Source organism: Schistocerca nitens, chromosome 4, assembly GCF_023898315.1.
Source record: "Schistocerca nitens isolate TAMUIC-IGC-003100 chromosome 4, iqSchNite1.1, whole genome shotgun sequence".
Taxonomy (NCBI): Eukaryota; Metazoa; Arthropoda; class Insecta; order Orthoptera; family Acrididae; genus Schistocerca; species Schistocerca nitens.
In genome coordinates, this window is record NC_064617.1 from 832198435 (window position 1) to 832224079 (window position 25645).

Sequence of the window (25645 nt, forward strand, 5' to 3'; positions counted from 1 at the left end):
TCAGGTGTTAGGCATCAACGTACAGCTCTGGATGGACCATAGTACAGTGACAGAGAAGTACCACCCTCGAATTAATGGAAGAGAACTGAAAACCCTGAGAAAGCGTCCACATGGAAGCGCACTGGATGGCACCCTGGAACTGTTGTTCCGCAAAGGTCACTGAGTGGGAGCTAGCCCAAATACGGAAACATCAACATACAGAGTAGGGATTACCAATGTTCCAGCAGAGGCCCCAAGTCCGTTAATAGTGATTTGAAAAAGAAAGATACTTAATACGGAGCTATGTGGAACACAATTCTCCTGGGTCCACAGAGAGCTGAGAACAGTGCCAACCCGGACTCTGAACAACTGGTTAGTCAAGAACTGGTGAATAAAAACAGAGAGGACCCCGAAGGCCCCACTCATGGAGCAGAAGGAAGCTGTGATGGCGCCAAGCTGTGTTACAGGCCTTATGAAGATGGAAGAAAACTGCGACAAGATGGCAGTGCTGAGAAAAGGCCAGTTGAACCGCGGTTTCCAATTGAAGCAGATGATCAATCTGAGAATGTCCCTCCTGAAAGCCACCCAGCTAGAGCCGACAAGGCACCACCCATTCTAGTAACTTGCAGAGAAAATCAGTCAGGCTGATGGTCCAGTAACTATTAAGGGGCAACGGATCCTTGCCAGGCTTCAGGAAAGGAACCACAATACTGTCTCTCCAGTGAGAGGGGAAAATGCCTTGGAGCCAAATACGGTTAAACACCTGGAGGAGATACTGTCATCATGGAGGATTGAGGCGTTACAGCAATTGGTTATGGATTGTGTCAGTGCCACGAGCTGAAATGTGAGAAGAAGAGAGCCAGAAGAAACTTCCATTCAGTAAAAGGTTCATTGTAGGATTCTGCCTGACAAGGGGTAAAACATTACCAGGAAGCTTCAGCATGCTATTTCTGGAGGAGGAAGGCAGCATGATAAGAGGCTGAAGCCGACGTTGTCACAAAATGGGTCGCAAGGGGTTCCAAGAGAATGGATGGAGCTGTACGAAGACAACATGGAAGGGCAAGGCCCAGAATGGAAAACTGCCGCTAACAACCTTGGAGGGTGCGGAGTGCAGCCCACACCAGTGGCAAAGGTACAGAAGAACCTGAAGAGGCGACATGCGTACCCAACACACCTGTTTGCTCTGTTTGATTAAGTAACAGACTTTGGCGAACAGTTGTTTAAAGATAATAAGACAAGCAGAGGACGGGTGCTGCTTATGACAAATCAAGGTGCAATGTCGATCACAGATAGCGGTAGCAATAACCATGGTCCACCACAGAACTGGCTGATGGCGAAAGGGGTATGTCAACAGCAATGCTGGTGGTGCAGGTTTTCTTACTGGACAGATCACAGATGACTTCACCAATACAAACTGACAAAGATGGTGGAAACTCGACCTGGGAGGTATAATAGAGACCAACCAGCATGATGGAAAGCCCAATGGGGAAACCTGGTCTTCAGTAGGCTATCACAGAGGTCAATGTGTGGCGACCAGTGCAAGGAAGGAAGAAGGGGAGGGGAAGAGAGCAGAAGATCAATGGCAGAGCAAGTGATAAATTTGGCACTAAAATGATTACTGGAACCATCATTGAGAAGGCACAGGTCGTGGTCCACAAGAAATTGGCCAATGAGGAGCCACCGACTAGATGAAGAAGCACTGATCCACAAAGGGTGATGGGCATTAAAATTCCCAAGGAGGAGGGAGGAAGTGGGGAGTTGCTGAAGGAAGGCAATTATGGCAGCAGACGTAGGTGGCCTTTTAGGAGGTAGACAGAAATTGCAAACCATGATGGCAGAGTCCAAATGTGCATGAATGGCAACTGCTTCCAATGCAGTACAAAGTGGGATCCATTTACTAACAATATCCAAATGGACGAACATGCATACCCGACCGGAAGCCCTCAAATGGCCAATCCGGTCCTGACAAAGCATGGACCTCACAAAGGGTCAGTGAATGAGATTCCTGGAGAGTGACACAAGCTGCTGAGTAAAAGACAAATAAGGGGGTTGTACCTATGGGAGGTAACAATAGTATCCATTACAGTTTCACTGAATATTCGCAGAGTGAGTATTTAAATGGGAGGCAAACGGGCTGGAGCCAAGCACACCGCCCTGCCACCATCCATCACCAACGACAAGGGGGTGACACCTATAAATGTCAGACTCAGGTTGTGAGGGGCTTGATGGTACCTCTGAGGACACCGAGGGGAGGGGGGGGGGAGAGAAGGAGGGAGGGAGAGAGAGAGAGAGAGAGAGAGAGAGAGAGAGAGAGAGAGAGGGGGGGGGGTACACCGCTTGTCCTGAGATTTACTTTTCTTCTTCGTCTTCTTCTTCTTCTCTCCCCCTCCTCCTCCTCCTCCTCCTCCTCTGCCTCTTTCTTAGGTTGAGGAGGGCAGGGCACAGAGGGGAAGCAGGCTTCCGCAAGATCCAGAACCTAAAGAGAACAGATGCCCGTGGGGAGCACAGACGGGTGTTCTGGGACAGAGACAGAGAGAAGCCAGTTGGAGGGGGCCTGGGAGGGAGCTCTAACACTGGTGGACACCAAAGGGGAGGGGGGCATTTCTTCAGCCGATGAGGGGGGAGCAGCACCCAGAGGGGAGGGTGTGGGGACTGCAGGGGAAGGGGAAGGAGAGGGGGATGGGACTGGGGTAAGGAAGAGGAAGGAGGAGAAAAGGACATAACCGAGGTTAAAACAGAAGTTGTTGACAAACGGTGGAGTTGGTTATATTTGGATGGGCCTCAGTGTAAGGTAGACAATCCATGGACTCATACTTGTATCTTCTTTTCTTTCTTGCAAGCCAGGCAATCTGGTGGGCGGAAGAGTGTCAGTCATGACAATTTACCCAAATGGGTGGTGAAACACAGGGGCTCCCCTCATGGAGTGGGTGTCCACAATCACCACACAGACAGTCCACCTTACATGTGCTCAAAACTCAAGCACCGAAAGCACCTCATGGGTGGTGGGAAGTATGGCTTAACGTCACCCTGATAACACACAATCTTGACCTCCTCTGGGAAAGCAACTCCCTCAAAAGCCAGAATAAAGGTGCCAGCATATAAGTGCAGTTGTCCTGATGACCTTCCTGCCCTCTCCTTCCAGATTAGCCTGGAGTTCCTCATAAGTTCAAAGGATGAGATCCCAATGAAAAATGACTCCCTGGACCATATTCAGGTGAGGTGTAATATACCACAGGATTTCATCAAGATGATTATAAGCACAAAGAGTTGCAGATTGGGCGGCAGATTAGATCAACAGGGAACCCAACCGTGTCTTACTGACAGACACCACTTCGCCAAACTTGTCTTTGATATTTTCCACAGAAAATACCACCTTAGTGGTGGTGAGTGTGTATGTCCATCCTAGTGCATACAAGGTAGTGGAAAAAATGTTTCACTCCAAGCCCGAAGTAAGAAGTGAAGTGTTTGGATCTGATGGCTGCCCAACAGCGAGGTCATCAGCACCCTTACACTTATAAAAACAAACAATGTGGAGATGAAATAAAAGTGTTTTACACGCATGCACTCGAAATGACCACAGTCACCATGTATCACATGCACTCTCACATGCCTGAAAACCAATTAGGAGGGAAAAGAGCTAATCAAGAAATTAAAACACAGAGAAAACAAAACACACAAGTACAAAAAGAAAAGCACAGGGCAATGTGACTGGCTGACCACTTACAAAAATATACGGTGAGCCATCCACCCTTTGACACATTAAGAACATCTCACTAAAATCTTGTTAGAAACGTTGGACAATTCACAAAACTTTAAAACCCTACCCACATTAGTTTGATCATTACATAAAATAGACGGCAGATCCGTCCCAATCCGCTGGTTGGCAAATAAAATGCAGTCCAACAGAATGTAGATGCCATCATCTGAATGCTACATGCACAACACATTGGAGGGTTCTCCCACAGGGATAAGAATCCATGTGTCATAGGGCTGTGGCCTTTGCGAAGACGAGTAAGATGGACCTTGTCCCGCCGACGTGGCTGGAAGGAAGTACTCCACAGCTAAGTTGTGGGCTTGATGACACAGAGATTGTTATCGGTCACTGACAGCCACTCATCTTCCCATCAACACATGACTTTGTACCTCAAAAGCGAGGTGATAGCATGCAGGGGGACAGTGCACCGAAATACAGAGGATCACGACACATCTTCTTGGCTGCTTGATCCGCCCTGTCATTCCCCGCAGTTCCAATGTGCCCAGGTATCCAGCAGAAAGACACCACCTTCCCCAGTCATTGCAGTTGTGGGAGGGCATGTTAGATATTCTGGGTTACTGTATCTGCTGGATACAAATGTTGGAGAGAGTAAAGTGCACTCAGAGAATCTGAGCAGACGAGAATTCTAAAACCAGGAGAACGTCTCATCTGCTCTACTGCTCACAAGATCGCATATAATTCTGTGTTGAAGACGGTAAATTATGGAGGCAGTCTGACCTTGAGGGCATGATCCGGGAAAACAATAGAGCAACCAACAGCATCCCCCTGCTTAAGATCCATCTGTAGAAACAACTATATGGTCGTGCACTGAGAGCGGCTAAGGAGTTGCCTGGTCTCTAACAACCAGACCAGACGATGGTTTTCCATTCACTCCAGGGTCTTTTCTACACAGCTTGTTAAGGCGATACTCCGACAAATACTGGGATAGGGCTCAGAATTTCCTCCCTCAACGAGTTGGAGAAGTTGCCTGTCTGCCATATTAGATTAAAACATTCAAGGAGGATTTCCTTTGATATCGCTGATACATGTCAAAGCGTGCAGTACCGGATTTGGTCACGACCGGGTGCAGTGTCACGAATCTCAGTCAGTGCCGATTTGAGCTCCCACATGGAGAAAGGGGAGTTGTAGACCTCAGAACTGTTGGACCTGAAGTCCAACTTTTTGCTCTCTGCAGTTACATGATAGCGACAAAACGCCGAATCATGGCATTGGCAGTAGTTTGTGCAAAATGTTCGGCCAGCATCTGAACAATGTCTCTGGGTGTTTTTTGGAGGCACCCCTGCTTCAGCACTGCAGCTATCGGTAAACGGCTGCATTTACTGGAAATACTCAGAATGGCTTCGCATACTTTTATAGAAGATGTGGAACGATTGATGGAGTCCAGGTACGCTTGCCATGACCTTTTCTTACTCTCCCTAATGACACATTGAGCCTTGGCCCACGAGACTTGAAAGGCCCTTAGGTTGTCTGCTGTCAGTTGGCATTTAAAATGTTTAAGAGCCACATGCCTTTCCCAGATCGCGAAATGGCAATCATGTGTCCACCGAGGTACTGGTCACCTCCTGAGACGACCTGAGGACTGTGGGATAGAGAAGTCAGCGGCACTATGGATCACTCATATGATGTGGTCCACCCATCCTTGGACGCTGTCACAATGTTCAAACATAGCCAGCTGGCTGAAACGTGTCCAGTTAACCCTGCTCACCATCCATTTTGGGGGCTTAACTTTAGGTGGTGAGCTATTTAATAGGTGAAGGCGGATTGGGAACTGGTCACTGGAATGAAGGTCATCTATGACCTCCCACTGAACAATCAGCGAGGGTGGGAGAACAGAAAGAGAGGTCGATGGCTGAGAATGACCCAGAAGCAATAGAGAAATGTGTGTGAGTACCCATGTTGAGGAAGCACAGCTCGTGAGATGTCATGAGGCCCTCCAAAACCCGACCCCGAGGGCAAGTAGTTGGAGCCCCACAGGACATGATGGGCATTGATGTCTCCCCGGAGGAGGAATGGTCATGGAAGTTGTGCGATAAGATCTGTGAGAGCCTCAGAGTCTAGTGCGTGTTGCGAAGGTAAATAGTGAGGAAACAGTGATCCTTCAACACACACGAATTTGAACTGCAACTGCTTGCAGGTCAGTAGCCAAGGGGAGAACAGAGGAGTGGTGTGTATTAGTGACAAACACTGCGACACCTCCCTTGGCACTTTCCCCCAATAGGTCATCCTTGCAGTATAGCATATATCCCTGTAGCACAGGGACACCTGTATCTTTAAAATGCATTTCTTGTAAAGAAAAGCACAAGGGATGTGCCTGCACTAGGAGTTTCAGCTCCTCCACAGGAGTCCTTAACCCATTCATGTTCCACTGTAGTATGGAAGCCATGTCATTGGTACAGTTTTTATTTATCCTTATCTTTGCACCAAGGAGGTGAAGTACTTTAAGAGCATGGGGGTGTGGAGAGGATGCCTGGATCCACGGCATCTAACTCTATGATATCGTCCTCATCAGTCAGACGGGAAAGAAAGATATCTGATGGCACTCAGGACAGCTTTTGACCCAAACATCATGAGCCTTTCCCTGCACTCCGTCCCTTCGTGGACGAGGGGGAAAGGGGGCATTGAGAGGCACTTCTTTTCTTGTACCTTCTGGATGCTTGCTGCAGAACTGTTGTTGGTCGTTTCTGGTACAGCTGCCTGGATTGCTTTGTCCATACTCTTTTTTACATTGACATTTACACATGCAAGTACAGGTGCTTGTGGTGGATACAGGCACACTATGCATCATCTGTGTTGAAGCGTCTGCCTTGGGTATAGATTTCTGGACCATGGAAGACTGGTTTGTTGGTTTAAAAGAAGGGGAAAGGGATCCAACTGCTTGGTCATTGGTCCCTCGTTCCTGTTAAAACAATTGAATAGGGGAAAGAAGAAAACAAATGAAACGTAGAGCACAATACTGAAAGGAAGGAAATACGACAAAAACGACAGAAAGGTATCAGACACTACAAATAACAAAAGAGAACATTAAAACAAGATATCAGATTACCATGGCTGGCTGACCATGAGAATAAAAAGAAGCCAGCCACTCTGCAACACATTAAACCTCCACCCTAAAAGCCTAGGTGTATACCATGGAGGTGTACGTGAATGGACCTTGAAGAGAGGTGGTAGTGGGAAGGACTTCAGTTCAGACAGAAGGCACCAGACATGAAATGGAAATTTAAGCCCTGACCTGGGCCGCCAATGAGGGAGATGAACCACCGTGTTTGGGAAAGGAGACAGCAATTTTTCTGCGCAGGAGTACTACAAATGTGTGGAACTCTTTCTAAAAGCTTCCGTTGCTAGACGACAGCCACAGTGGTGCACTGGGTCAAGTACACACAATGCTGAGGGCACCGTCGAGCCATAAACCTAACTCCCATAGTCAAGGCAGGATTGAACAAGGGCTTTGTAGAGTTGCAGCAGAGTAGAGGGATCTGCACCACAGTTGGTGTTGCTCAGGCAGCGGAGGGCATTGAGGTGCCACCAGCAATTCCACTTAAGTTGACGAAGGTGAGGTAGCTAAGTCAACCAGGTGTTGAAAACCAGTCCTAAGAATCAACTTGTCTCCACTACAGTGAGTGGATCGTCATTAAGGTTAAGTTCTGGTTCTGGATGAACGGTGAAATGCCGACAGAAATGCATGACACACGACTTTGCAGCTGAAAGCTGGAAGCTGTGGGCTAGAGCCCATGATTGCACCTCGTGAATGGCTCCCAGTAGGTGCCACTCAGCAACATCAGTACTGGAGGAGCAATACGAAATGCAGAAGTCATCCGCATACAGAGAAGGTGAGTCTGACGGCCCTACAGCTGCTGCTAGATGGTTAATAGCCACTAAAAATAGAGAGACACTCAATACGGAGCCCTGTGGAACACCATTCTCCTGAATATGGGGGGGAACTATGGGCGGCACCTACTTGGACACTGAAAGTACGGAGCAACAGGAAGTTTTGGATAAAAATTGGGAGTAGGCCCCGGAGACCCCACTCATACAATGTGGCAAGAATATAATATCACCAGGTCGTGTCGTATGCTTTACGTAAGTCAAAAGACGGCAACCAGATGTTAGCGTCTGGAAAAGGCTGTTCCGATGGCAGACTTGGGGGACACAAGATTATCAGTGGTAGAGCAACCCAGGCAGAAGCTGCCCTGACATAGAGCCAGTAGGCCATGTGACTCCAGGACTCGACCCAATCCAACCGCCGAAACACCATACATTCCAGTAGCTTACAAAGACAGTTGCTGAGGCTGATGGGCCGGTAGCTATCCACATCACACGTGTTTTGACCGGATCTTAGCTATGGAATGATGGTGCTAACCCACCACTGCAATGGAAAGACACAATCACACCAGATCCGGTTGAAGATGACGTGGAGATGGGGCTTGTAATCAGGCGAGAGATGTTTACCGTATTTACTCGAATCTAAGCAGCACTCGAATCTAAGTCGCACCTGAAAAATGAGACTCGAAATCAAGGGAAAAAAAATTTCCCGAATCTAAGCCGCACCTGAAATTTGAGACTCGAAATTCAAAGGGAGAGAAAAGTTTTAGGCCGCACCTCCAAATCGAAACAAAGTTGGTCCATTGTAATATGAGACACAATTTAGGTCGAATGAATGACGATACAGGTACAGTAGTTTGGTTCGAGTCGTAAGCTTCGCAGTTAAGCTTTACCAGGTAGCCATTGTTATGCGTCAGGCGCTCCATCCGTATTTATACGGGTACCCTTCCTTTTTCACGTGCTTCGTCTGGTTTGAATCGATTGCTTATTTTTCTTTGACCTGATAAGTGCCGTTCTCTTTGTTATAGGTGTTTACGTCACTCTTAAGCTGAAAATGCAGTACTGTACTGTGTCATGCATTGTTTGTCGCATTATGATAGAGTGTTTACGTCCTGTCGCCGCTCGCGGCATGGCTTGCTTTTGTGCACGCTACCGCTGCTTACAATAAAAAAAAGAGAGGAATTGTCTCATTATCAAAACAATGGCAAGAGGCTGCTATTTGTTGTTACTTACACTGCTGCTTTCTTTGATAATGATCAACAAGAACCAAATAATAGACTGCGTATGATAGATGATGTTCTGAACGAGAGTTTAGCGAAAATTTTTCTCTGTTTGAAAATCTTTGCAGACGCCTCTTTAATTACATTCTGCACAGAAATTAGAGTCATCTTAGATTTAAAAATCTCGTCAATTGCCGTGCTTCATTTCTGACTGTATCACTATTAGGCATAAGAGTAATACGAATATAAACATGACATGATACGTATATTCTCCGGCGTTTACTGTTCATAAAATTTCCTATTAGCAACCATCTCTTCTCACAGGTAGGAAAAAATTCAGAACGTAGAGTTGGCCATATTGACAAACATCCCAAACAGTCTTGCATGTCGGATTTTCGTAGTACAATGAAATGCTGCTACATTCGAAGATGAACAATACAGAATTTGTATTTACTTCGTTGGATAATGTATGAAAATATAGTGGTCGTGAAAAAAGCTCGTCTTCCACCTTTTTTTTAAATTTATTTACTGACGCAGAGGTTTTGGCGCCAGTATTTATCTTTGTGTCTGCAAAGCATGCCAGTGCAGCGCTACGTATATTCAACGGCAGACGTTAGTTGTGGCGGCACCTACCAACATTTTTCAGAACTTCCGCTTACTTTGCACTCGATTCTAAGCCGCAGGCGGTTTTTTGGATTACAAAAACCGGAAAAAAGTGCGGCTTAGATTCGAGTAAATACGGTAATCATCTGACTGTGATCCGATCTGGCCCCAGGAGCTGTGTCGGGGCAATGTGCAAGGGCGCTGAGGAGCTCTCACACTGTAAATGGGGCATTATAGGGTTCACTGCGGCATGTAGTGAACGAGAGGATTTTCCGTTCCACCCGCCGTTTGAGGGTGCGAAAGGCTGGGAGGTAGTTCTCCGACGCAGAGGCTCCAGCATAGTGCTCAGCAAAGTGCTCGACAATCGCTTTTGCATTGGTAAATAAGACGCCATTGATGTTAATGCCAGAGACACTTGTTGGAGTCTAGTAACCAAAAAGATGTCTGATCTCAATCCAGACTTGGAAAGGTGATGTATGGCACCCAATGGTCGAGACGTACCTCTCGCAACACTCCTGTTTCCATCATTTTATAAGCAGGTGATGGCAGGTTCGGTCCGCTTAAAGGCTATTAGGTGCTCTAGAGAAGGGTGCCACTTATGTCGCTGTTGAGCTTGCTGATGCTCCAATTGCCTCGGCGACTTCCGGCGACTATCAAAGGACTGTCTTTCGCCGGAGGGCACCCTATAGAACGAAGGATCGCATTTTCCACCACAGGAATTATCGTTGTACTGACCTGCTCAATCACAACATTGATGGCACCATGTGGGGTAGATCTGGCAGTGACAGCAGAGGTGAAAGGTTTCCCAGTATGCCTTGTTTAAAGCCCATCTGGGTAGGCGTCTGTGGGCTTGACGCCGGAGGAGTGACAGGAAGATGGGGAAGTGGTCACTACCAGACAGGTCATCATGTGCCCTCCAGTGGATAGATGGGAGAAGGCAAGGGCTGCAAACCAAGAGATCAAAGGCCAAATATGTGCCATGTGCCACACTGAAATGTGTGGGGGGCACTTGTATTCAAGAGGCAGAGGTCGAGTTGTGAGAATAAATTTTCTACCTCCATACCTCAGCTGGTAAACATGGCGCCACCCCACAAGGGGTTATGCATGTTAAAATCTCCCAAAAGTAGTAAAGGTTTAGGGAGTTGATCAATCAGTGCAGCCTATACGTTCAGGGGTACTGCACCATCTGGAGGAAGATATACATTGCAGACAGTTATTTCCTGCATCATCCATATCCTGACAGCCACAGCTTCAAGAGGGGTTTGAAGGGGCACAGGTTCACTACATACTGAGTTCAGGACATAGACGCAAAGTCCACCTGCCACTCGATTATAGTCGCTACGGTTCCTGTAATATCCCTTGTAGCCACAGAGGGCAGGGGTCCGCATTGCTGGGAACCAGGTTTCCTGGAGGGTAATGGAGAAAGCAGGTGTAAAGTGTAACAGTTGCTGTAACTCAGTCAGGTGGTGGAAAAAACCACTGCAACTCCACTAGAGGATTACATGATCGTGAGACTGGGAAGGCATGAAACAATAAATGAAGCAGTCTACACCTCAGGGTTACCTGCTGCAACCAGGTCAGTACCTGTGCGATCGGCATCCATTGTGTCTAAGGGTCCAGCGAGCTCTAGGTTCTCAGCAGACGCCAAAATCTCCACCTTATCCTCAGACACAGAGCTCCTCCCCCCCCCCCCCCCAGGATGTAGCCTCTCATATTTTCTCTTAGCCCAGGTGTAGGTCAGTTGGTCCAGGGTCCTGTATTCCATTGTTTTTCTTTCTGGAGAACCCTGCAAGTCTGGTGAGCAAGGTGAATGGTGCTCTCCACAGCTAACACAGATGGGAGGCGGGGCACAGGGAGTATTGGGATGTGAAGGACATCCACAATCCCAACAGGTGAGTTGGAAGTACAGTGGGAAGACATATGGCTGAACTTCCAGCACAGCATCAGGGGGAGGGATATATGGCTTTATGTCACAGCAGTAGACCATCACCTTGACTTTCTCTGGTAATTTGTCACCCTCGAAGGCCAAGATGAAGGCACCGGTGACAACCTGATTATCCCTCGGACCCCAGTGGACACACCGGCCGAAATGGATACCTCGCCGCTCTAAATTGGCACGCAGCTCCTCATCAGACTGCAAAAGAAGGTTCGTGTGAAATATGATACCCTGGAGCATATTTAAGTTCGTATGGGGTGTGATGGAAACAGAAACATCCCCCAACTTGTCACAGGCGAGTAGTGCCCATGACTGGGCAGAGGATGCTGTTTTGATCAAGACTGACCCCGGCCGCATTTTGGACAAGCCCTCCACCTCAACAAACTTGACCTCTAAATGCTCCACAAAAAACTGAGGTTTCATTGACAAGAAAGATTCCCCATCTACTCTCATACATGTGAGGTACCAGGGTGAATAAGGTTCGCTGCCATCCTTAGCCTGGCATTGCTCCCATGGTGTGGCCGGGGGAAAAGGGGGGGGGGGGGACTGATTTGGGGTCATATTACTTAACATTGAAGTTGGACCTTGATCGCTTAGAGACTGCTGGTGTTTGACCACCAGCAAGAGATGACGTACTTCACTTCATGGTGTGTCATCTGCCCAGATGCCACCCACTCCAACCAGGGGTCCTCCCCACGGGCACAACCCAGTAGCAGCAAAGGCCACCTGGCAGGATGGCCATTGCCAGGAGTCACGGTCCCCAAGGGGGACGGGTAACTACTCCTTGGCATATGAGGTGAGTTAACGGCACAGGCATCAGCAGAGTGATCCCAGTGTGGTCAGGTGGCTACAACCAACAGGGTACACGGCGGCCCCACCACAATGGACTGGAGATTGTGCTGGATATCAGGCGCAATGAGCTAAGAAGTCCATTATCGTCATATGCGCAGAAAGCGATACTGCACAGAGGATGGAGGAAAACACACCCAGGAGGGTGACTGCGCCCAACAGCTGCAGAATGAGTGGAAGCGGACATCCACGTTGATGAAGGATGTGAGAGGTCTCAGTGCTTGATGGACACTATGCACCATGTAAGGCACCCCTCCCCAATTGGCTCGCTCTTCGGGAAAATTTTGAAAAACGGAGGTCAAACCCTAAAGGGGACCACATCACATAAAGGCCGAAATGTGTGAGACTTCTTTTAGTCACCTCTTACAATGTGCAGGAATACCTAGGGCCTATTCTAGCCCCTGGATCTGCAGGGGGACCATGGAAGAGTATGAGGTGGCAAAGACAGGCGTTTTCGTCGCTTTATATTCTTTTTTGGCTTTGGCATAGGGGATCTGCTTGATCACTTTTATCTCCTGTATTTTGTGTTCTTCAGCAAAAACAGGGCAGTCTCAGCTCCAGACTGGATGGTTCCCAGAGCAGTTGATGCCGATCACTGGAGACGGGCAGTCAGTCCCAGCGTCATGAGTGGCTTTCCACAGTTTCTGCAGATTGCTTCACCACCACAACTCATGGTTGTATGGGCGAAATAGCACCGCATAGGATTTGGAATTTAAGGCTGAACATTTAAGTTGAAGGAACCCCCCCCCCCCAAGATGTTTGGCAGTGTCAGAGAATTGAATGCATATTCCTTGCTCCACATTGACTATTCCCTGGGGTGCCCAATCTTGCTTCAGTTCTGCTATGTCCATGTCCATGATATCTCAGCATGTGACAATGCCATTACTGGAGTTGAGAGAGTTGCGTATCTCAATAATGATATCATAGTCGTCCAGTTTCTGCGATCTCTTAAGAAGGCCTACCTGGTTTGACCTATTAGTTTCGACCAACAATGATCCATTACGCAATCGTTTTAAAGATTTTAATATTGTAGCAAGGCCTTCCAAACCCTTATGGATATAAATGGAGGGCACTTTATCAAATGTCCCCTCCTTCCTCTTTATCACCAGAAACACACTGTTATTCATGATTCCAAGAGACCTGTTACCGCAGTCCAAAGTATTCTTACTATCAGGAGGACTAGCCTCTCTCATGAGTCAGCATAAGTAAGAACACAAAGAGAGGAGGAGGAGGAGGAGGAGGCAGTGAGGAAGGAAATGCAGCCCAGGAAGGAAGAATGGGCCATAATAGCTTGGGACAGTGTGTGCGCTGTGCATGAACTCACAAAAGAACCATAAGCCCCTGGGGAGGGGGACAAGATTGTGAGGGCGACGAAAAGCTATTCTAGGTGTGGCGGGCAAAAGGTCAGACATAAACGACTTCATAATTTCAGAGCATGGTTTTAGGAAGTCAAAAGTCTTGTTCCTAAAATCATGCCCTCAAATAAGTTCCATTCTGACCAACACAGCTTGAATACCTTTTCATTGCTCTCCCAATCTCCACAATAACCTTGTTAGACTCTATGTTCCTTCTGCACTCATTTCCCTACCCCACTGCTCCTACTCCTGTGACAGACCAGCTGTAAGATATGCCCCCTGCACCCTCCTATCAACACCTATACCAGTTCTGTAACTGGCAAAACATATACTATCAAAGGAAAAGCCACTGTGGAATGAGACACAGTGTGTACCAGTTGTTATGTAAAAACTGTTTGGCCTTTTACATTGGCATGACCACCACCAAGCTATCAGTTAGGATGAATGGCCATATTCTTGGCTGTATACTGGCAAGACACAATATATTGTTGCAGAGCATGCTCTACAACATGGCAGTCATGAGCTTTGCGTCTGTTTCACCACACGTGCCACCTGGATTCTTGCCCCCAGACACCAGTTTTTTAGAATTCCACAGGAGGGAAATGGTGTTACACTATGTCCTCGGTTCTCGCCACCCACCTGGTCTTAATTTACATTAATTTCTTCTGTCTCAGCACTACATCTCATTAACTACTCCTTTCTTCGCTCCCTTTTAGTTTTCTATATCTTTTGTTTTCTGATGTGTCCATCCTTCCCCGCCCCCACATCTATCACATTCAATGCACTTAGCTTTCCGCTATTACTCACTCACGCACAATGTTTTGTCAGTAACTCTGTCTTATGTATTACAGCATCTTTCCACTGATAACCTCTCAGGATATATGATAGACACTACTCGAGCAGTGGGTATTCTCAGACAGACTGAAATACGCTGTTGCCAAACATCTTCACAAATAAACAGCTAGCCAGTAATAATTAACAACTAGACTTACTACTGCCCACTTCCTTGAAGATATTGGAAAAGATTATGTCTGCAGGAACCATAACACACCACTCTCGAAGTAAGATAAGTCTAAGTTTGGATCTCAACAGGCTCTTGCCATTGAACATGCAATTTTTCATTTCATGGATTGCATTATATGAAATCCAAATGGCAAAATATTGTCAAATGGCATTTCTTGTAACTTGACAAAATGCATTTGACTGTCCAGTTCACAATATTCTCTCACAGAATCTTAAACATTGTGGTATCAGAGATTTTACTGGTAACTGGTTTGCATACTGCCAAACTAAAAGGATACAATGTGTTGTACGTAGAAACAGAGGTTATACATAACAAAGCACCATCTTTAGAATAGTGGCTAATCACACTACAGGTAATCAACATGGATCAAAACTGGGTCCATCACCTATCAGAAAACAAACACATCTAGTTGTCCTTTACGTCAATGAAAGCATTATAATCACACTTAATGGAGAAACTTTGTTGCTTGAAAAGGTAAATAATATTTTCTAGGAAATTAAGAACTAGTTCTCTAGAAATGGCCTCACTGAAGTTGCATAAAAAAATAAATGTAATTCTACAGGGTGTCCCAGCAGGAATTGTCAATATTCAGAGATATGACGGGGGAACAATAATTCAAAGCAAAAAAGTGTAGCGAACATAGGCTCTCAAATGCATACTTTCAGAGCTATGAGCAGACTCATAATGATGAAGAAGTGTCGACAGCTCTTAAGATACACATTTTCGAGCCTATCTTTACTTCACTTTCTTGCTTTGAATGATCATTCCTGTCATATCCCTGAAAGTTGAGCATTCCTCTTGGGACTCTATGTATACTGCAGAAGAGCTGATCACACCATTAAACAAATATCTGTGTGTGTGGGGGGGGGGGGGGGGGTGTAAATCAATAAATGAAACAAAACAGAATATTCTAAATGCTTAGGTGCTGATATTGATAAGCATCTGAAATATAAGTCACATGTTACAGACCACCTTAACCACCTCATTTCTGTAACTTTGGCTTATGGAAAACAGTAGATTATGCAAATGTCAAAAATTGACAAACTAGTCCTATCTTCACTCACTAATGTCTTATGGCATCATATTCTGGTCTAACTCTTACCTGAGGAAGAAAGTGGTTGCTGTGCAGAAGTGGTTCTGAGCACTATGGAACTTAACTGCTAAGGTCAACAGTACCATAGAACTTAGAACTATTTAAACCTAACTAACCTAAGGACATCACACACATCCACACCCGAGGCAGGATTCGAACCTGCGACCGCAGCGGTCGCACGGTTCCAGACTGTAGCGCCTAGAACCGCTCAGCCACCCTGGCCGGCGTGCAGGAGTGTCCAGGGCTAATAAGGATAATGTGTGGTACCATGATAGAATCTCATGCAGACACCTTTTTAACACTTTGGATAATTACAACAGCCTCAGACTACTTACTCTCTCATTAAGTCCAATGGAAACAAATCTCACCTCAAAAACATTAACATTCACACATAACAATTTCCCTCACCTGGCCTTAGTGTGGCATATGAGTATGGCACTAATTTCGACCACCTACTCAGTGGTTTAAGGAATACAATGATCCTCACAGTTATTTGCTGCATTTGTATGCAGAACTTTAAAACAGCTCCTTCTACTACAGAGAATTTTTTTGTTATGCTGCATCTACAACATACTCTGCAAAGCATTGTGAATGGTATGGCAGTTGATTTGAACTTATTTTTTGTCACTGCATATTTAGTCCTAAGTTTTTATGGCTATGTATATCGCTCCTTTCTATGCACACTGAGGCCGAGTGAATGACAGTGTATTATTTGTGAGTTTTCCTGCTGTTTCTGAGGTGAGATTAAAAAACTTCGAGATAATACCTTCCACTACACAGATAAAAATGAAACTGCTTAAAACAATCCTGTACATAGTCAGCATGTTGCCATATTTTTTGTTGAGAATTCTACATCATAGCGAGGAACTGCAATTATGAACCATGGAATGTTCCAATAAGTAACTGACGCAAATACCATACAGAAAGTATTATATATGGCAGGGAGTACATCTGACAATAAAACTGAGTTATTTAAAAATAAACAGCATATGGTAGCTTATAAATAACAACAAGACGTAACGATAACAGGCACATTAAATTATAGAGATAAAAAATTTGGAGAACAATATAGAGACAGCAAGTTGATATGAATTGGTATTGCATAATTATAATATGGGTTTGCGATAGCTCGCTTGAGGTAAAGTTCATGGTATAGTATCGAAGCTCTCCGCGTGAATAGGCAATCCATTGTGTGTGGACGTTTATACCAAAGTAATTCATGACGATGCTATAAGTTGTTGGATTTTCTGAAGCATGGATCTGATGTTCACTCCATGCAAGCTACACTCATGCGAAGCGAATGCGTGACTTAAATCACATTAAGCATCTGACTGTCAACCGCAGAATATTGTAAACAACTGGCCTATTTATATAAAAAAAAAACTACAGGAATTTTCTGATCACGTTCTACTATTTTCATCGCAGTTAGTAGTCAACAAGACTGAAAGAGGAAACATTTAACAACAGCGCGTAAGAAGAATTTATACGGACGCGATGTGTATCTGTCAAGAGCAGCCCTCACTAAAACATAAACAATGTACCACCACGATGTCGTGTTTACTGCTCGTCGGGAACTTACCACAGGCATTGCCTTCTCTCCTTTTTTTCGACAAATTTTGACGCCGTAAAAATACCTTTTCCTTCGGAAATACTTTAACCCGCACACTTTGTATATAAAATTACTGCTTACACCTACGACAGAAACAAAGATTGTACCAAGGTAAGATTGAGAAAACATCAATATCATCGTAGACATCAGAGACAATGCTTTTATGGCCAAAATAACGTTATCTATGCTTCTATGAGATCGTCAAGCAACGACAGGTTTTGGGTGCTAGATTCGTTTCATCTGGTTTTAAACGGTATTATAAACTGTCGTAAAAATGCACTATAAGCAATTACTTTTACAGGGTTAACTGACTTACAGTTTCGTGTTACTGCAGCGCATAATAGCCGTCTTTTTAGTACCATATGATGTCGTACGGGAGCAACTGCTTTTTTGTCTTTGCAGAATGACAACAAATAAATTAATTAAGAAACGTGTAGAAAAAGATCTACTTCGAAATTGACAATAGATCTTCGGTTACTATTTTTGTCTCATGTGCCTACTAAGGTGCAGATGCCATATACGTAAGAGTAGTAAAAATTTTGCGAAAGATCAGGTTATTATAGTTGGTGTAGCACTGAATAGCCTGACTAAGAACCGTAATTACAGCATGAGGGGTGACTTGGATGAAAGTGCAGTAGCAACTACACACGCAAATGTGAGTTTTGTGGAAGTCTCGCAGTGCCATGACCAGCTCCAGGTAAACAATGCTGTGAGCCGTGTGGACACTGTCTTAAGCAGGCTACTGCTGGTTGAAACGAAATCTCGTATGAGTGCAGTGCCAATTGCTACAATTAGGCGATTGGAATATACTAGACATGGCCAACGCCTGAATAGGAGGGGGAATGATAGATTGGCTAAGCTTCTTTCATGTAATATATAAGGGGCCACTATCACACATAGCAATATTCCTGTTGTTACTGGTGTCGAAGTGGCACCTTTTTTAGGTTAGAATCTGGATTCAGGCATTCTGTTTTGAAAGAATGGTCAGCTTATTTCATCAAAATATTAGAAGACTGATTAATAAAGCAGAAGACTTCTCGTCTGATTGGAAAACTTAGACAGGTCTGAAAACACAGACATCCTGTGCCTGTCTGAGCACCACTCAACAACAGGGTTAGATGAGATACATATAAAATATTACACTTATGCAGTTTACTCGTGCAGAAATAACACAGGAAAGGAGTTGTTACATACATTAAGACAGAATACAAGTTCAAAAACATTGAGACAAGTAGGTTTTGTATTGATCAGCACACAAAAGTGCGTGCTTGTGAATTAATGCTGAAAAATAGTTCAGTTTTAATTGTAACTGTATATAGATCCTACTGGAAAATTTTGAATTAATTATGAGAAATCTGGACTCCTTGCTGTGCTGTCAGACAGCAGCAAGCAGTTAATTGTCTGTGCTGACTTCAATGTAGATTTTCTGAAGGATTCTAATAAGAAAAATTATCTGGAAGACCTCATTTGGATCATACAATTTGATCTCAGTAATTAATTTTCCGACATGAGTGGATAAAGATAGTAGAACCTTAACTGATAATGTTTTCTTTGGTGAATGTCAATGTAAGAAAATAACTGTTTACCCAGTAATAAATACTCTCTCTGATGATGATGTACAGTTAGTTAGGATAAATAACATAGCACCTTACTGTATGGATACTCCTCAGCAGAAATCAATTAGAATAATTAATGACTCCAGGACAAATATTTTTAAGAATACTATACAGGAGATGACATGGATGTAATTTATAATGAACCAAACGCTAACATACATTTTAATCTATTCCACAATAAATTCATATCATTATTTAACAATAGCTTTCCACATAAGCTTATCCGCTGATGACCTCGACGTTGAGCGCCCATAAGCTCCATAAGCTTATCAGAAAGAACACTAAACAACAATTTAAAGAAATACAGATCACTAGACAGATTAAGGTATCTTGTGAAAGTAAAACGGAAATTTATCTTTTAGCAAGAACAAGTAGGGATGCTGCAGTAGTTACACACTACAAAAACTACTCAAAATTATTAAGAAAGGTTATTAAAAAATCCAAAAATATGTACATAATGTCAGAAATCAACACTTCGGACTACAGACTTAAGGCTACACGGAATGTAGTGAAATGAGAGACAGCAATACCAGCCACAGAACATGACTAAATCATATTCTGATCTCAAACATAATGAGGTATCTTGAACAGAAGACCCCTCCACCCCCAATGCCAACAAGCATGAATTTCGAACACATCAATCATGTGAAAGCCAGCTCGCAATTTTGTCACATGGCATACAGCATGCTTTGGATCAAGGCAATCAGCTAGATGCTGCATTTCTTGATTTCTGAAAAGCATTTGACTCAGTAGCACACCTACCGTTGAGAGGCACCCACATCCCTTGCCCATATTGTGGCATCAAGCAGTCAGGCCTGCAAGATGAGTGGCCTGCCAAGCGAGTGGATTCATTCTTATTTATCGAGTAACATGAACTCTAGTACTCACACTTAAGTTACAAGTTATCCTCCTATATGATTAATACGCAACGGAAACACGCATCTGACTATCAGTAATTTACGGAACTCTGACTGTACACTACGCACTGGCAATACCACATTTTCTTTTTGTCTTTTATTTAATGGCTTTTGTCAACACGTGGCCACCGCACTGAATATGAATGGCGCACACATTATAAATTCGGGACATTATGACAACATACAATTCGAAGGAAAAGTCCACCAATCTTTTTCTTTTCACTATCTTATTTATTCCGATAAATTCTCTAACCTAAACACACAAATTCTATAACCTACAACAATAACACATGAGAAATTCCGCCCAGTGGGCATGACTTTACATTGGTGAATCTCTATATTATGGTCTCGTAATTATTTAACGCTACAGTGCACTTTCTGGATAGGATGGTGGATCTTTTATTATTTCTCACACTTAGACTCTCACAATCATCATCACGAAACTTTCCTCCAGATCGAGCAGTACAGAAGGAACAAGCATAACCCACTAATCTTTTGAAACTACCTTGCTTCTCTCCCATGCAAACCACACATACCCAAATTACATGACATACATCACACTGCAATATGAAATACAAAACACTAAATAGTCACAACACTATCACTTTCAGCTTTCCCACTTCAATTAATATTTATCCCAGTTTCACACGACACTGCCCCACTTCGTATTTCTACTTTCCTACTATGAACTCTGGAGATATATGCACGTCTTCCTGTGCAATGCAAGCCAAGTGGCGTTGCTGGATAGACGGCCGACTCACCTTGCTTCTCTCTCAGAGTTTGAATCTAGCGTCACACGGAATCATATCACGCAAAGTAATATTAAGAACGTATTCATCACACACGCGAGTCCTCAACTGATACCATGGACGAGTACTTCTCTTTATCTTTTGTCTCATACACAGCTTGAGACTCACACAGTACTCACCACGTGGAAGTACTCGTCTCTAATTTCAAGTCCTGCGCACGCCATTTCTTAAATATTTCAACTTATGGTACACACGCTATTTCTTAAATATTTCAACTTATTGTACACACGCTAGTAATTCAGCTTAACTTAAGCACACGGAAGTATTTCAACTTATTGCTACACGTGGTTTCATTGTGACCGTTGGTCACTTCCGAAGATTACTACAATCCCATTAATATTACCTGCCTGCCATTTAATTCTCCCCACAAAAGTTCCTGAAATAGAGAAATTATTATTTCAAACTACTCTTAAATATTCCACATGCATACCATGTCTCCACTCTTTCGTCATTACGGAGCACAACTAAAACAGCTCTTAACAGCACAAGATCCAGCGGCAGAGTGCTGAAACATGGCCGTTCTCTAGGTCATCTCGCACCTCTGTCGAGGTGGGGGAAGACCATGCTACCGTATTGGTCAGCCACATTTCAGGCGCTCAAAGCTCCGGTAAGTTTCATCTCTTTGGTGCCACCAAAGGTGGCCAAAGGATCGTCTCAAAGATGATCATATATTCACATTCACTATCTGCGGTTAGCAGACGACCATACATTCATTCATTTCACAGATCTCACCAAACTGGATGTAGGGATTTATTTTGTGGGAGTGCACATGTGATCAATTAAATAAATAAATTGTCATTCTTTCCCACACTGGTATCTTGCTTCGCTGTATTAATTGAAATTGAGTTATTTTACAAAAAAATGTGTTGTTCTGACAAAAATAATGAAGTATGTTGTACCTATTTTCAATGTCGGGCGGTACTGTACCCTTTCACCACCGGATACCCATGCAGAAAAAAATGGCACGGTACTATCCTTGCAATGCGAGGGTAGTTCCGAACATTTTTTTAAGAAAACTGTATTAGAACAAACATAGCAAGTCATAAAAATAACCAGGAGGAGACCTTAGCCCCTGGTGACCTCAATTAGACGACCAAATGCTGTTACTTTACCAAATTATTGACACAGTTGTTGCATTATTGTACTCTCCACAATCCAGAGTAACGTACACATACATATTTACAACAATCCAAATGACAAATAAAACATCACATCATAGAAATAAAAAATAATCGTGAGATAAAAATTGGCTTAGCTATCAGGATCTCGGTTATTTTTAGGAGTAATCCAAACTTCAATAATACTAAAACAAATAAAAAAAATACTAATTGTACTCATGAAATTTTAAATAGCTCACCGTCCAAACACAGAACAAGTAATCTGACATTCATAAATTGCGTTGTAATAATCTTTACACGGCAATGTCTAAATACAAAACAAAATCAACAAAAGAAAAAAATTTCGTACACTAGTTACACATAGAAGTCAGGCTCCATATCAATACACGCAATAAATAGTTAGCAATAAGTGCTTGAATCCACCAGTAGCTCTCGTATCTTACTCTACTGCTCATTTCTCTGTTGTCACACATTTAGACAACAAGAACTTGCATTTCGACTAGCCTTCGTTACACTTTAATGTGAAATATCACCACTGTGATAATGAAAATAAGTGGCTTCAGTCAACACACCAACAAAATTATTACTGTCCACGACATCAAAATACATCAGTTAATTCCGATATTTGTTGTGCAATGCAAACTCTTGTCCCCTGTGACAACCTTACTGACCAATGCAAAAGAGTCGCTACATTAGTATTACGCCACCGGCTAATAATTAAAGCATCATTGTACCAAAAATTCTAATAAACATGCTACGTGAACTTGATAACCCAGAACAAACAAAAAACAAACACTAACTCTTCTAAACACAAATGTTGATGAAATACAATTACACTTGCTGTCCCTTCAGGAATGAAACATATAGAAAAAACATTTACACAATTACAAATACATTATCCCCTATCTTGCGAGTCACACGGAAACATTTCATTCTGTGATTTTCTTGGGGTCAAAAAAGTTGCTGACAGGTTCCCTAGAAACACTGTCTCAGTGTCAAAGCTCTCCCATGGTTACCCGGACGAAAGTCTTTAAGTCACTCAAATCGGCATTTTGAACACGCACTGAGCAGTAAACTGTATCTCACATTAAACACAAATATCATAGTCACTCTCAGAGTACCATCCACACAAATCTGGTCGTCCAAAAATGGCCCTACAACTACTATTACCCACAGTTCTGTTCTTTCAGTTCATGGTGTAATTAAAAGTCGTAAGTTCCAACAAACAGCACTTATTCCCACACCAATTCAAGAAATGTCTCCTACTACAAATGCAAATGTCAATGTCCCACTTTAGTTTCTTGCATTCATACAATAATTAGTCACCAAACGACAACTGTCCTCTTTAAGTACCAAGCGTCCCACATGCAATTCACAAAGCACACTTAACAAGTCACTGCCAAAAGTTTATGGATCCCACCGTTCAGTGGTCAAGACAAAACAAAACGACAAAATCTTTTCCACCACTCACAACGTGGGAACACCAGTCCTTCACTTTCCACCTTATGGAGACATACGAGCAGTTATCGTGTTTCATGGCTCCACACTCCAGTACTAGTTAATAGTTGCTGGTAAAAAATGCCCGCCGGACTCTGCGCCGCGTCGTTCATTCTGCCGTGGCGCTGCCGCGCGACCCGTTGAGCAGCAGAAACCACCCGCTGTTGCCTCCGCGGGATACTTTCCCCAGTCGTAAGGGTGGTGGAACTTATGAATGGCCAGTGGTACGTGTGTGTCGCCCCAGGCCATTGACCTGCTGTAGCGGGCGCGTGGAGTGTACCCCTACCGGCAGTGGAGTGGGGAGCGCACCGGCTCTGTAGCCGACGTCTGCTTGGCTTATGTGGTACGGGCGCGTTCGGTGTAGCCCTCAGCGCTACAACACCCAATCAGTCAGACCCTCCCGTGCATCTCGCAACATTACAGACAAAAGGATATTCTTAGAGAATTTAAATACTCATTGATTACATGTATGATCTATTAGATACATTGGTAATAAAAGAATCTTTGTTCTAAAAACATAAAATTATACACCCTGTTTTCTACAAATACAACATCAACATTTATCCCTTTTCTATATAGAGCCCATACTTGTGCTACTGATTGTACCTGTCGTCCCTCATACAAAACATGAAAGTGTTAAAAAAAAGGAATAAGAAACAATCTATACAGCTCATAATTACAATATCAAATAGTAGACTACTTTAACATCCTGTCACAGTGAAAATATTAGAAACTGTTGATTCTAAAGCTACAATATACAATGAACCTTTGTGTTTGTGACAGACTGAAATTAATACCCCTTGAAAGTGTTCTAACAAAAAAAAAAAAGAAATAATCTACCCAGCTCACAATTACCTACCACATGTTATTAAATAGTAAACTACTTTAACATCCTAACACAATAGACATTTTAGAAACTGGTGACTCTAAATCTACAACATACAATGCACCTTTGTGCTTGTGACAGACTGAAATTAGTATCTCTTTATATATTTTACATTTTATTATATATAACAACATTTCTAGGACACGTATGTACCATCCACATGTCAGATCCTGACCTGCCATCGAGGTTCATCCCAATCAAACAATAAAACACAATAATGTTTTAGTTATGGATCGGTAGCATTGATCACACTACTCTATGACTCTCACTCACCAGACATCACATTTTCCTTCTCATTCAATCCATTAATACACTAACAGAATAGGTCTAGAAGTCAGCTAACCTTAACACCACCACACTCACGACAACATACCATACCTTTGCTCCCTTATACTCAACCATATAACACATGAAGCTGCTTCGGAGATAGCATTCCAGTCTCCGAATTCGTCCTTTCACTTTGGCACCTCTCTCCATCGGCTTACCTCTGCATTCACTTTACCGATTATTCATCCTGCTAAATATCAACTTAGAATTGCGACATTTCATCTAAGAACAAAAAATACACAAATTATTCATCCTGCAAAATAACTGTACACATTCTTAGTACCGTTTTGATTAGTTATACTGGTACCAGGCTTCAACAACAACAACAACAAATTTTTTTTATATATAGCAAATGTTATGGTAAGAATTAGATTTACACTTATATTACATCTTATGTCAGTATTCCACAACGTTCACCATCTGGATCTCATACTCCCTTTATGTCCTTTCACATTGTGCAGTTGTCCTCATCTCTTCATTCGTATTTCGGCTCTCCATCCGTCGATTACTCCATCATTTCCTGGTCTTCCTTCGCCATTCGCATCAATCTCGATTGCAGCATACACAGGCCTCTCTGTAACATACATCTAAGACATCTCCACATTATTAATTCTACTCACCTTTATTTACCACTGTTTCATCACGTCAAATCTCTCTTTATTAATCACACTGCTTCTCGTCGCTTCTCTCCTTAAATATCACCTTTGTCCACTACTATTTATCACGTCGCTTCTCTATCTATCATCTTTATCCACTCATTAATCATCACGTCGTTTCTGCTTGATCCTTACTCATATGACAAAAAATACGTACATACACCACTCTGTCGACTCCTGTTCGTGACTCAGTCGACCAGTCTATTCCGTCATACTTCCTGACATCCCGCCTGAAAATTCTTATGTTCGATTTGACCCTGCACAACGTTACACACCACAAATAAATACACTGACTATCTACCATAAATTGCCTACTTTCGATCTATCGTTAACTTTTCCATAATTTGATGTTAGAAATGTGATGAAGCCCACGAGATTGTTTTCCCTTGATCGTCTCAATCAGTACAGCATTTTCATGGACAATCCGCCTCACTCTGAATGGTCCACCATACACGGTAAAGAATTTGCTAGTTAGGAATTTGTGCTTCTTTGATAATTGATGAGTTTTTATTAGAACCTTGTCTCCTACTGCCAATTCGATCTTACGGATCTTTCCT

At 43.5% G+C, this 25645-nt stretch overlaps 1 protein-coding gene across 2 annotated transcripts in view; it reads right to left on the reverse strand.

The window, feature by feature from the left end:
- The window catches only part of LOC126253262 (golgin subfamily A member 7), a 137622-nt gene extending 120233 nt beyond the window's left edge, over nucleotides 1-17389 (reverse strand). For both annotated transcript variants that reach the window (XM_049954472.1, XM_049954471.1), the window contains exon 1: nucleotides 17233-17389. In XM_049954472.1, coding sequence (XP_049810429.1) covers nucleotides 17233-17241 — 9 coding nt within the window. In that variant the 5' untranslated portion in view covers nucleotides 17242-17389. The remainder of the gene's footprint in view (nucleotides 1-17232) is intronic.
- Between the last annotated feature and the right edge of the window lie 8256 nt (nucleotides 17390-25645).